The 12,500-nt window shown below is 43.0% G+C and overlaps 1 protein-coding gene and 1 long non-coding RNA gene across 2 annotated transcripts in view; both read left to right on the top strand.

Annotated features, from left to right (window-relative positions):
• Positions 1–12,500, top strand: part of LOC118379134 (beta-adrenergic receptor kinase 2) — a 97,509-nt gene that overhangs the window by 43,483 nt on the left and 41,526 nt on the right. Inside the window, exons 6-10 of the mRNA XM_052525518.1 lie at positions 3,267–3,328; positions 3,905–3,956; positions 4,166–4,257; positions 4,549–4,648; positions 4,875–4,953. Of these exons, the coding sequence (XP_052381478.1) occupies positions 3,267–3,328; positions 3,905–3,956; positions 4,166–4,257; positions 4,549–4,648; positions 4,875–4,953 (385 nt within the window). The remainder of the gene's footprint in view (positions 1–3,266; positions 3,329–3,904; positions 3,957–4,165; positions 4,258–4,548; positions 4,649–4,874; positions 4,954–12,500) is intronic.
• The window catches only part of LOC127931807 (uncharacterized), an 11,128-nt gene continuing 3,590 nt past the window's right edge, over positions 4,963–12,500 (top strand). Inside the window, exon 1 of the long non-coding RNA XR_008143108.1 lies at positions 4,963–11,281. This is a non-coding gene — a long non-coding RNA (uncharacterized LOC127931807). The remainder of the gene's footprint in view (positions 11,282–12,500) is intronic.

Raw genomic sequence — 12,500 nt, 5'->3', positions numbered from 1 at the left:
ATCACTCTCCTTCTTGGTCAAATAGTCCTTACACAGCCTAGAGGTGTGTTGGGTCATTGTCCTGTTGAAAAACAATTGATAGTCCCCCTAAGCGCAAACCAGATGGGATAGTATATCGCTGCAGAGTGCTGTGGTAGCCATGCTGGTTAAGTGTGCCTTGAATTGTAAATAAATCACAGACAGTGTCACCAGCAAAGCACCATCACACCTCCTCCATGCTTCGCGGTGTTACAAAGACACAGTTGGAACCAAAAATCTTAAATTTGGACTAATCAGACTAAAAGACAGATTTCCACTAATGTCCATTGCTTATGTTTCTAGGCCAAAGCATGTCTCTTCTTCTCATTCCTTTAGTAGTGGTTTCTTTGCAGCAATTCAACCATGAAGGCCTGACTCCTCTAAACAGTTGATGTTGAGATGTGTCTGTTATTTGAACCCTGTGAAGCATTTATTTGGGCTGCAATCTGAGGCTGGTAACTCTAATGAACATGTCCTCTGCAGCAGAGGTAAATCTGGGTCTTCCTTTCCTTTGGCGGTCCTCATGAGAGCCAGTTTCTTCATAGCGCTTTATGGTTTTTCAGGCTGCACTTGAAGTTCTTGAAATGTTCCAGATTGATGGAACTTCACGTCTTCAAGCCATGATGGACTGTCATTTCTCTTTGCTTATTTGAGCTGTTCTTGCCATAATATGGACTTGGTCTTTACCAAATAGGGCTATCTTCTGTATACCACCCCTACCTTGTCACAACACAAATGATTGGTTCAAACACATTAAGAAGGGAAGAAATTCCACAAATAAACGTTTAACAAGGCACACTTGTTAATTGAAATGCATTCCAGGTGACTACCTCATGAAGCTGGTTGAGAGAATGCCAAGAGTGTCATCAAGGCATCAAGGCAACGGGTGGCTACTTTGAAGAATCTAAAATATATTTTTTGGGTTACTACATGATTCCATAGTTCTGATGTCTTCACTATTCTACAATGTGGAAAATAGTAAAAATAATAAGTGTGTCCTAACTTTTTTATTGGTACTGTACATACCTACCTCAATCACTCTAGTTGCCCTGTTAAATGAATATATCTACCTCAATCACTCTAGTTGCCCTGTTAAATGAGCATACCTACCTCAATCACTAGTTGCCCTGTTAAATGAACATATCTACCTCAATCACTAGTTGCCCTGTTAAATGAACATATCTACCTCAATCACTAGTTTCCCTGTTAAATGAACATATCTACCTCAATCACTAGTTTCCCTGTTAAATGAACATATCTACCTCAATCACTAGTTGCCCTTTTAAATGAACATATCTACCTCAATCACTAGTTGCCCTGTTAAATGAACATATCTACCTCAATCACTAGTAGCCCTGTTAAATGAACATACAGTGCCTTGCGAAAGTATTCGGCCCCCTTGAACTTTGCGACCTTTTGCCACATTTCAGGTTTCAAACATAAAGATATAAAATTGTATTTTTTTGTGAAGAATCAACAACAAGTGGGACACAATCATGAAGTGGAACGACATTTATTGGATATTTCAAACTTTTTTAACAAATCAAAAACTGAAAAATTGGGCGTGTAAAATTATTCAGCCCCTTTACTTTCAGTGCAGCAAACTCTCTCCAGAAGTTCAGTGAGGATCTCTGAATGATCCAATGTTGACCTAAATGACTAATGATGATAAATACAATCCACCTGTGTGTAATCAAGTCTCCGTATGAATGCACCTGCACTGTGATAGTCTCAGAGGTCCGTTAAAAGCGCAGAGAGCATCATGAAGAACAAGGAACACACCAGGCAGGTCCGAGATACTGTTGTGAAGAAGTTTAAAGCCGGATTTGGATACAAAAAGATTTCCCAAGCTTTAAACATCCCAAGGAGCACTGTGCAAGCGATAATATTGAAATGGAAGGAGTATCAGACCACTGCAAATCTACCAAGACCTGGCCGTCCCTCTAAACTTTCAGCTCAAACAAGGAGAAGACTGATCAGATATGCAGCCAAGAGGCCCATGATCACTCTGGATGAACTGCAGAGATCTACAGCTGAGGTGGGAGACTCTGTCCATAGGACAACAATCAGTCGTATATTGCACAAATCTGGCCTTTATGGAAGAGTGGCAAGAAGAAAGCCATTTCTTAAAGATATCCATAAAAAGTGTCGTTTACAGTTTGCCACAAGCCACCTGGGAGACGCACCAAACATGTGGAAGAAGGTGCTCTGGTCAGATGAAACCAAAATTGAACTTTTTGGCAACAATGCAAAACGTTATGTTTGGTGTAAAAGCAACACAGCTCATCACCCTGAACACACCATCCCCACTGTCAAACATGGTGGTGGCAGCATCATGGTTTGGGCCTGCTTTTCTTCAGCAGGGACAGGGAAGATGGTTAAAATTGATGGGAAGATGGATGGAGCCAAATACAGGACCATTCTGGAAGAAAACCTGATGGAGTCTGCAAAGACCTGAGACTGGGACGGAGATTTGTCTTCCAACAAGACAATGATCCAAAACATAAAGCAAAATCTACAATGGAATGGTTCAAAAATAAACATATCCAGGTGTTAGAATGGCCAAGTCAAAGTCCAGACCTGAATCCAATCGAGAATCTGTGGAAAGAACTGAAAACTGCTGTTCACAAATGCTCTCCATCCAACCTCACTGAGCTCGAGCTGTTTTGCAAGGAGGAATGGGAAAAAATGTCAGTCTCTCGATGTGCAAAACTGATAGACATACCCCAAGCGACTTACAGCTGTAATCGCAGCAAAAGGTGGCGCTACAAAGTATTAACTTAAGGGGCTGAATAATTTTGCACGCCCAATTTTTCAGTTTTTTATTTGTTAAAAAAGTTTGAAATATCCAATAAATGTCGTTCCACTTCATGATTGTGTCCCACTTGTTGTTGATTCTTCACAAAAAAATACAGTTTTATATCTTTGTTTGAAGCCTGAAATGTGGCAAAAGGTCGCAAAGTTAAAGGGGGGCCGAATACTTTCGCAAGGCACTGTATCTACCTCAATTACTCTAGTAGCCCTGCACATTGTAATGATGGTACTGGCATTGACCTTTTTTTCTCTTCTCGTATTTCACCTTCTTCTTCTTATCTATACTACTACACTTATTGTGCATTGTTGGGAAATAACTCACAAGTTCAGCATTTCACTGTACTTACTGGTTTACACCTGCTGTATCCTGTGCATTGACAATAAAACGTAGAAACTTGAAACGCACAGACTCACAAACTCCTGTTTGTGTTCAGCCGTACATTGTGGAGATCTGTGACAGTCTGCGAGGGATGATCTTCCGCAAGTTCATAGAGAGGTGAGACGGGGGGGGGGGTAGAATAAATATGTTGCATACTGGCCAGAGTAATACAGTTTTTCATTGCCTCCAGATTTAGAATAAAGTGCTTTATTATCCCTTCATCCATTTGTGTCGTAAGGGAAAGGAGTTTCTCCACACTCCCACAGTCAGTAGGCTGGGGAATATTTATTTTATACATGTTTTATTTAACCTTTATTTAACTAGGCAAGTCAGTTAAGAACAAATTATTGTTGCCAATTGTGCGCCGCGCTATGGGACTCCCAATCACAGCAGATGTGATACAGCCTGGATTCGAACCAGGGACTCCAGTGAGTCCTTCTGTAGCTCAGTTGGTAGAGCATGGCGCTTGTAACGCCAGGGTAGTGGGTTCATTTCCCAGGACCACCCATACGTAGAATGTATGCACACATGACTGTAAGTCGCTTTGGATAAAAGCGTCTGCTAAATGGCATATATTATTATTATATATTATCCTCTTGCACTGAGATGCAGTGCCTTAGTCCGCTGCGCTGCTCGTTCTTTCCTTCTTTCTGTCTACCTCTCTTCATCTTTCTTTTTTCTCTCTTTCATCAGTGACAAGTTCACTCGTTTCTGCCAGTGGAAGAATGTGGAGCTGAACATCCATGTGAGTTGTATTTTGTATGTGTGGGTGTTATTCTAACTTACTGTATGGATTGTGGTGATGTTTTGCCTGTGAAAGGCTTTTCTTTCACCTCTTATTGCCTACTGTCTGAAGTGTAACATCACGTCAGCTTCTCTCTGTCTTGTTCTCTCTCTCTCCATCTCGCTCGTTCTACATCTCCCCCTCAATCTATCTCTCTCGCCTCTCTTCAGTTGACGATGAATGACTTCAGTGTCCATCGTATCATTGGTCGAGGGGGTTTCGGGGAGGTGTACGGCTGCAGGAAGGCTGACACCGGCAAGATGTGAGTAGCGCAGGATCATGAACTTGCAGAGAAAGAGGGGTGGTTAAAGTGGAGAAAATAAACATTCACACAAGAAATGACTGGAGGGGATAAAAGATCCTACAGGAACAGTGAGTTCTCAGCAGTACAGCACCAGTAAGGTGTGTGTGTGTGTGTGTGTGTGTGTGTGTGTGTGTGTGTGTGTGTGTGTGTGTGTGTGTGTGTGTGTGTGTGTGTGTGTGTGTGTGTGTGTGTGTGTGTGTGTGTGTGTGTGTGTGTGTGTGTGTGTGTGTGTGTGTGTGTGTGTGTCAGGTATGCCATGAAGTGTTTGGATAAGAAGAGGATCAAGATGAAGCAGGGAGAGACTCTGGCTCTGAACGAGAGAATCATGTTGTCCCTTGTCAGCACAGGGGTGAGTCTAACACACCGCTTTCTGTCTACTCTGTTTATACATATGTTTATTCACATACACAGTACAGGGGAGTATCATTTTCAGATTGAGCTTAGCCCGACTATTTTAGCACAGACACACAAGCCTTTCCTACTTGACTGTGTGTTCACATACATACACAGCACATTTTCAGATTGACCTGTCTGACTTTATAATTTAAAAACGTCCCCTCCCTCTTTCTCTCTAGGACTGTCCGTTCATAGTGTGTATGACATACGCCTTCCACACACCAGACAAACTCTGTTTCATTCTGGACCTGATGAACGGTAAGACTCCTGAAAGGTGGCAGGTCTCGCCTGGTTCAACCTGCAGGTGAGACACCAGTCACCATGAGGAGTCTCATTGTAGTGGTCTGTCCCTCTGAGGATCATGGTAAAGTACACGGTCACACAGAATGGGACAGGACATCACTGATGGCTCTCTGTCCCTCTGGGCTGATGCGCAACTAACAGTCTCTGATGTGTGTCTGGTTAAGTAGGCTACATCCCCATCTACAGACAATCTCCAATGGATTCAGAGTCTGCGGATGGTAGCACACACATACATATTTAGACAGCCGTTACACACACACACACATACTGACCATAGATCACATTTTGACAGCAGTTACACACACACACACACTGACCATGGATCACATTTAGACAGCAGTTAACACACACACACACTGACCATGGATCACATTTAGACAGCAGTCTCACACACACTGACCATGGATCACATTTAGACAGCAGTCTCACACACACACACACACACACACACACACACACACACACACACACACACACACACACACACACACTGACCATAGATGACATTTAGCCAGCAGTTAACACACACACTGAACCTGATCACATTTAGACAGCAGTTACATACACACACACTGACCATGGATCACATTTAGACAGCAGTTAACACACACACACACACACACTGACCATAGATCACATTTAGACAGCAGTTACACACACACTGACCATGATCACATTTAGACAGCAGTTACATACACACACACTGACCATGGATCACATTTAGACAGCAGTTACACACACACACACAGACCATGGATCACATTTAGACAGCAGTCACACACACACACACACACACACACACACACACACACACACTGACCATAGATTACATTTAGCCAGCAGTTAACACACACTGACCATGGCTCACATTTAGCCAGCAGTTACACACATACACTGACCATGGATCACATTTAGCCAGCAGTTACACACACACTGACCATGGATCACATTTACACAGCAGTTAACACACACACTGACCATGGATCACATTTAGACAGCAGTTAACACACACACACACTGACCATAGATCACATTTAGACAGCAGTTACACACACAGACATGCTGGCCATGGATCACATTTAGACAGCAGTTACACACACACGGACCATAGATCACATTCAGACAGCAGTTACACACACGCGCACACTGACCATAGATCACATTTAGACAGCAGTTACACACACACCCACTGACCATGGATCACATTTAGACAGCAGTTACACACACACACATGCTGGCCATGGATCACATTTAGACAGCAGTTGCACACACACTGAACATGGATCACATTCAGACAGCAGTTACACACACACACACTGACCATGGATCACATTTAGACAGCAGTTACACACACACACATGCTGACCATGGATCACATTTAGCCAGCAGTTAACACACACTGACCATGGCTCACATTTAGCCAGCAGTTACACACACACACACACACACACACACTGACCATGGATCACATTTAGACAGCAGTTACACACACACTGACCATGGATCACATTTAGCCAGCACTTAACACACACACTGAACCTGATCACATTTAGACAACAGTTACATACACACACACAGACCATGGATCACATTTAGACAGCAGTTACACACACACACACACACACACACTGACCATAGATCACATTTAGACAACAGTCACACACACACACATACACTGACCATGGATCACATTTAGACAGCAGTTACACACACACTGACCATGGATTACATTTAGCCAGCAGTTAACACACACTGACCATGGCTCACATTTAGCCAGCAGTTACACACACACACTGACCATGGATCACATTTAGACAGCAGTTACACACACACTGACCATGATCACATTTAGACAGCAGTTAACACACACACACACACTGACCATAGATCACATTTAGACAGCAGTTACACACACACATGCTGGCCATGGATCACATTTAGACAGCAGTTACACACACACTGACCATAGATCACATTTAGACAGCAGTTAACACACACACACACACTGACCACGGATCACATTTAGACAGCAGTTACACACACACACACACTGACCATAGATCACATTTAGATAGCAGTTAACACACACACACACACGGACCATAGATCACATTTAGACAGCAGTTACACATACACACACACACACACACGCTGACCATGGATCACATTTAGACAGCCGTTACACACACACACACACACACACTGACCATAGATCACATTTAGACAGCAGTTAACACACACACACACACACACACTGACCATAGATCACATTTAGACAGCAGTTACATACACACACACTGACCATGGATCACATTTAGACAGCAGTTAACACACACTGACCATAGATCACATTTAGACAGCAGTCACACACATACACACACACTGACCATGATCACATTTAGACAGCAGTTACATACACACACACTGACCATGGATCACATTTAGACAGCAGTTACACACACACACACACACTGACCATAGCTCACATTTAGACAGCAGTTAACACACACACACACACACACACATACTGACCATAGATCACATTTAGACAGCAGTTAACACACACACACACTGATCATGGATCACATTTAGACAGCAGTTACACACACACACACATGCTGACCATGGATCACATTTTGACAGCAGTTACAAACACACTGACCATGGATCACATTTAGACAGCAGTCCCACACACACACACACACTGACCACGGATCACATTTAGACAGCAGTTACACACACACACACACACTGACCATAGATCACATTTAGACAGCAGTTAACACACACACACACTGATCATGGATCACATTTAGACAGCAGTTAACACACACACACACACACACTGACCATGGATCACATTTGGACAGCAGTTACACACACACACACACACACACACACACACACACACTGACCATAGATCACATTTAGACAGCAGTTACACACACACACACTGACCATAGATGACATTTAGCCAGCAGTTACATACACACACACTGACCATGGATCACATTTAGATAGCAGGTAACACACACACACACACACTGACCATAGATGACATTTAGCCAGCACTTAACACACACACTGAACCTGATCACATTTAGACAGCAGTTACATACACACACACAGACCATGGATCACATTTAGACAGCAGTTACACACACACACACACACACTGACCATAGATCACATTTAGCCAGCAGTTAACACACACTGACCATGGCTCACATTTAGCCAGCAGTTACACACACACACTGACCATGGATCACATTTAGACAGCAGTTACACACACACTGACCATGATCACATTTAGACAGCAGTTACATACACACACACTGACCATGGATCACATTTAGACAGCAGTTAACACACACACACACACACACTGACCATAGATTACATTTAGCCAGCAGTTAACACACACTGACCATGGCTCACATTTAGCCAGCAGTTACACACACACACTGACCATGGATCACATTTAGACAGCAGTTACACACACTGACCACGGATCACATTCAGACAGCAGTTACACACACACACTGACCATAGATCACATTTAGACAGCAGTTAACACACACACACACACTGACCACGGATCACATTTAGACAGCAGTTACACACACACACTGACCATAGATCACATTTAGATAGCAGTTAACACACACACACACTGACCATAGATCACATTTAGACAGCAGTTACACATACACACACACACACACACACACACGCTGACCATGGATCACATTTAGACAGCCGTTACACACTGACCACAGATCACATTTAGACAGCAGTTAACACACACACACACTGACCATAGATCACATTTAGACAGCAGTTACATACACACACACTGACCATGGATCACATTTAGACAGCAGTTAACACACACTGACCATAGATCACATTTAGACAGCAGTTACACACACACACACACACACTGACCATAGCTCACATTTAGACAGCAGTTAACACACACACACACACATACTGACCATAGATCACATTTAGACAGCAGTTAACACACACACACACTGATCATGGATCACATTTAGACAGCAGTTACAAACACACTGACCATGGATCACATTTAGACAGCCGTTACACACACACACACACACTGACCATAGATCACATTTAGACAGCAGTTAACACACACACACACACTGACCATGGATCACATTTAGACAGCCGTTACACACACACACACATACTGACCATAGATCACATTTTGACAGCAGTTACACACACACACACACTGACCATGGATCACATTTAGACAGCAGTTAACACACACACACACTGACCATGGATCACATTTAGACAGTAGTTACACACACACTGACCATGGATCACATTTAGACAGCAGTTAACACATAAACACACACTGACCATAGATTACATTTAGACAGCAGTCACTCACACACACACACTGACCATAGATCACATTTAGACAGCAGTTACATACACACACTGACCATGGATCACATTTAGATAGCAGTTAACACACACACACACTGACCATAGATCACATTTAGACAGCAGTTACACATACACACACACACACACTGACCATGGATCACATTTAGACAGCCGTTACACACACACACACACACACACACACACACACACACTGACCATAGATCACATTTAGACAGCAGTTAACACCACACACACACACTGACCATAGATCACATTTAAACAGCAGTTACATACACACACACTGACCATAGATCACATTTAGACAGCAGTTACACATGCACACACACTGACCATAGATCACATTTTGACAGCAGTTACACACACACACACTGACCATAGATCACATTTAGACAGCAGTTACACACACACACACACTGCCCATAGATCACATTTAGACAGCAGTTACTCACACACACACACACTGACCATAGATCACATTTAGCCAGCAGTTAACACACACTGACCATGGCTCACATTTGGCCAGCAGTTACACACACACACTGAGCATGGATCACATTTAGACAACAGTTACACACACACTGACCATGATCACATTTAGACAGCAGTTACATACAAACACACTGATAATGGATCACATTTAGACAGCCGTTACACACACACACACTGACCATAGATCACATTTAGACAGCAGTTACACACACACACACACACTGATCATGGATCACATTTAGATAGCAGTTACACACACACACACACACACACACACACACACACACTGACCATGGATCACATTTAGACAGCAGTTAACACACACACACACACACACTGACCATAGATCACATTTAGACAGCACTTAACACACACACACACACACACACACACACACACACACACACACACACTGACCATGGATCACATTTAGACAGCAGTTACACACACACACACACTGACCATAGATCACATTTAGATAGCAGTTAACACACACACACACACGGACCATAGATCACATTTAGACAGCAGTTACACATACACACACACACACACACACACGCTGACCATGGATCACATTTAGACAGCCGTTACACACACACACACACACACACACACTGACCATAGATCACATTTAGACAGCAGTTAACACACACACACACACACACACTGACCATAGATCACATTTAGACAGCAGTTACATACACACACACTGACCATGGATCACATTTAGACAGCAGTTAACACACACTGACCATAGATCACATTTAGACAGCAGTCACACACATACACACACACTGACCATGATCACATTTAGACAGCAGTTACATACACACACACTGACCATGGATCACATTTAGACAGCAGTTACACACACACACACACACTGACCATAGCTCACATTTAGACAGCAGTTAACACACACACACACACACACACACATACTGACCATAGATCACATTTAGACAGCAGTTAACACACACACACACTGATCATGGATCACATTTAGACAGCAGTTACACACACACACACATGCTGACCATGGATCACATTTTGACAGCAGTTACAAACACACTGACCATGGATCACATTTAGACAGCAGTCCCACACACACACACACACACTGACCACGGATCACATTTAGACAGCAGTTACACACACACACACACACTGACCATAGATCACATTTAGACAGCAGTTAACACACACACACACACTGATCATGGATCACATTTAGACAGCAGTTAACACACACACACACACACACTGACCATGGATCACATTTGGACAGCAGTTACACACACACACACACACACACACACTGACCATAGATCACATTTAGACAGCAGTTACACACACACACTGACCATAGATGACATTTAGCCAGCAGTTACATACACACACACTGACCATGGATCACATTTAGATAGCAGGTAACACACACACACACACACTGACCATAGATGACATTTAGCCAGCACTTAACACACACACTGAACCTGATCACATTTAGACAGCAGTTACATACACACACACAGACCATGGATCACATTTAGACAGCAGTTACACACACACACACACACACTGACCATAGATCACATTTAGCCAGCAGTTAACACACACTGACCATGGCTCACATTTAGCCAGCAGTTACACACACACACTGACCATGGATCACATTTAGACAGCAGTTACACACACACTGACCATGATCACATTTAGACAGCAGTTACATACACACACACTGACCATGGATCACATTTAGACAGCAGTTAACACACACACACACACACACACTGACCATAGATTACATTTAGCCAGCAGTTAACACACACTGACCATGGCTCACATTTAGCCAGCAGTTACACACACACACTGACCATGGATCACATTTAGACAGCAGTTACACACACACTGACCACGGATCACATTCAGACAGCAGTTACACACACACACTGACCATAGATCACATTTAGACAGCAGTTACACACACACACACACACACACTGACCACGGATCACATTTAGACAGCAGTTACACACACACACTGACCATAGATCACATTTAGATAGCAGTTAACACACACACACACTGACCATAGATCACATTTAGACAGCAGTTACACATACACACACACACACACACACACACGCTGACCATGGATCACATTTAGACAGCCGTTACACACTGACCACAGATCACATTTAGACAGCAGTTAACACACACACACACTGACCATAGATCACATTTAGACAGCAGTTACATACACACACACTGACCATGGATCACATTTAGACAGCAGTTAACACACACTGACCATAGATCACATTTAGACAGCAGTTACACACACACACACACACACTGACCATAGCTCACATTTAGACAGCAGTTAACACACACACACACACACACACACATACTGACCATAGATCACATTTAGACAGCAGTTAACACACACACACACTGATCATGGATCACATTTAGACAGCAGTTACAAACACACTGACCATGGATCACATTTAGACAGCCGTTACACACACACACACACTGACCATAGATCACATTTA

The sequence above is a fragment of the Oncorhynchus keta genome, chromosome 9 (genome assembly GCF_023373465.1).
Source record: "Oncorhynchus keta strain PuntledgeMale-10-30-2019 chromosome 9, Oket_V2, whole genome shotgun sequence".
Lineage (NCBI taxonomy): Eukaryota > Metazoa > Chordata > Actinopteri > Salmoniformes > Salmonidae > Oncorhynchus > Oncorhynchus keta.
This window is presented reverse-complemented; position numbering and strand designations above follow the sequence as displayed.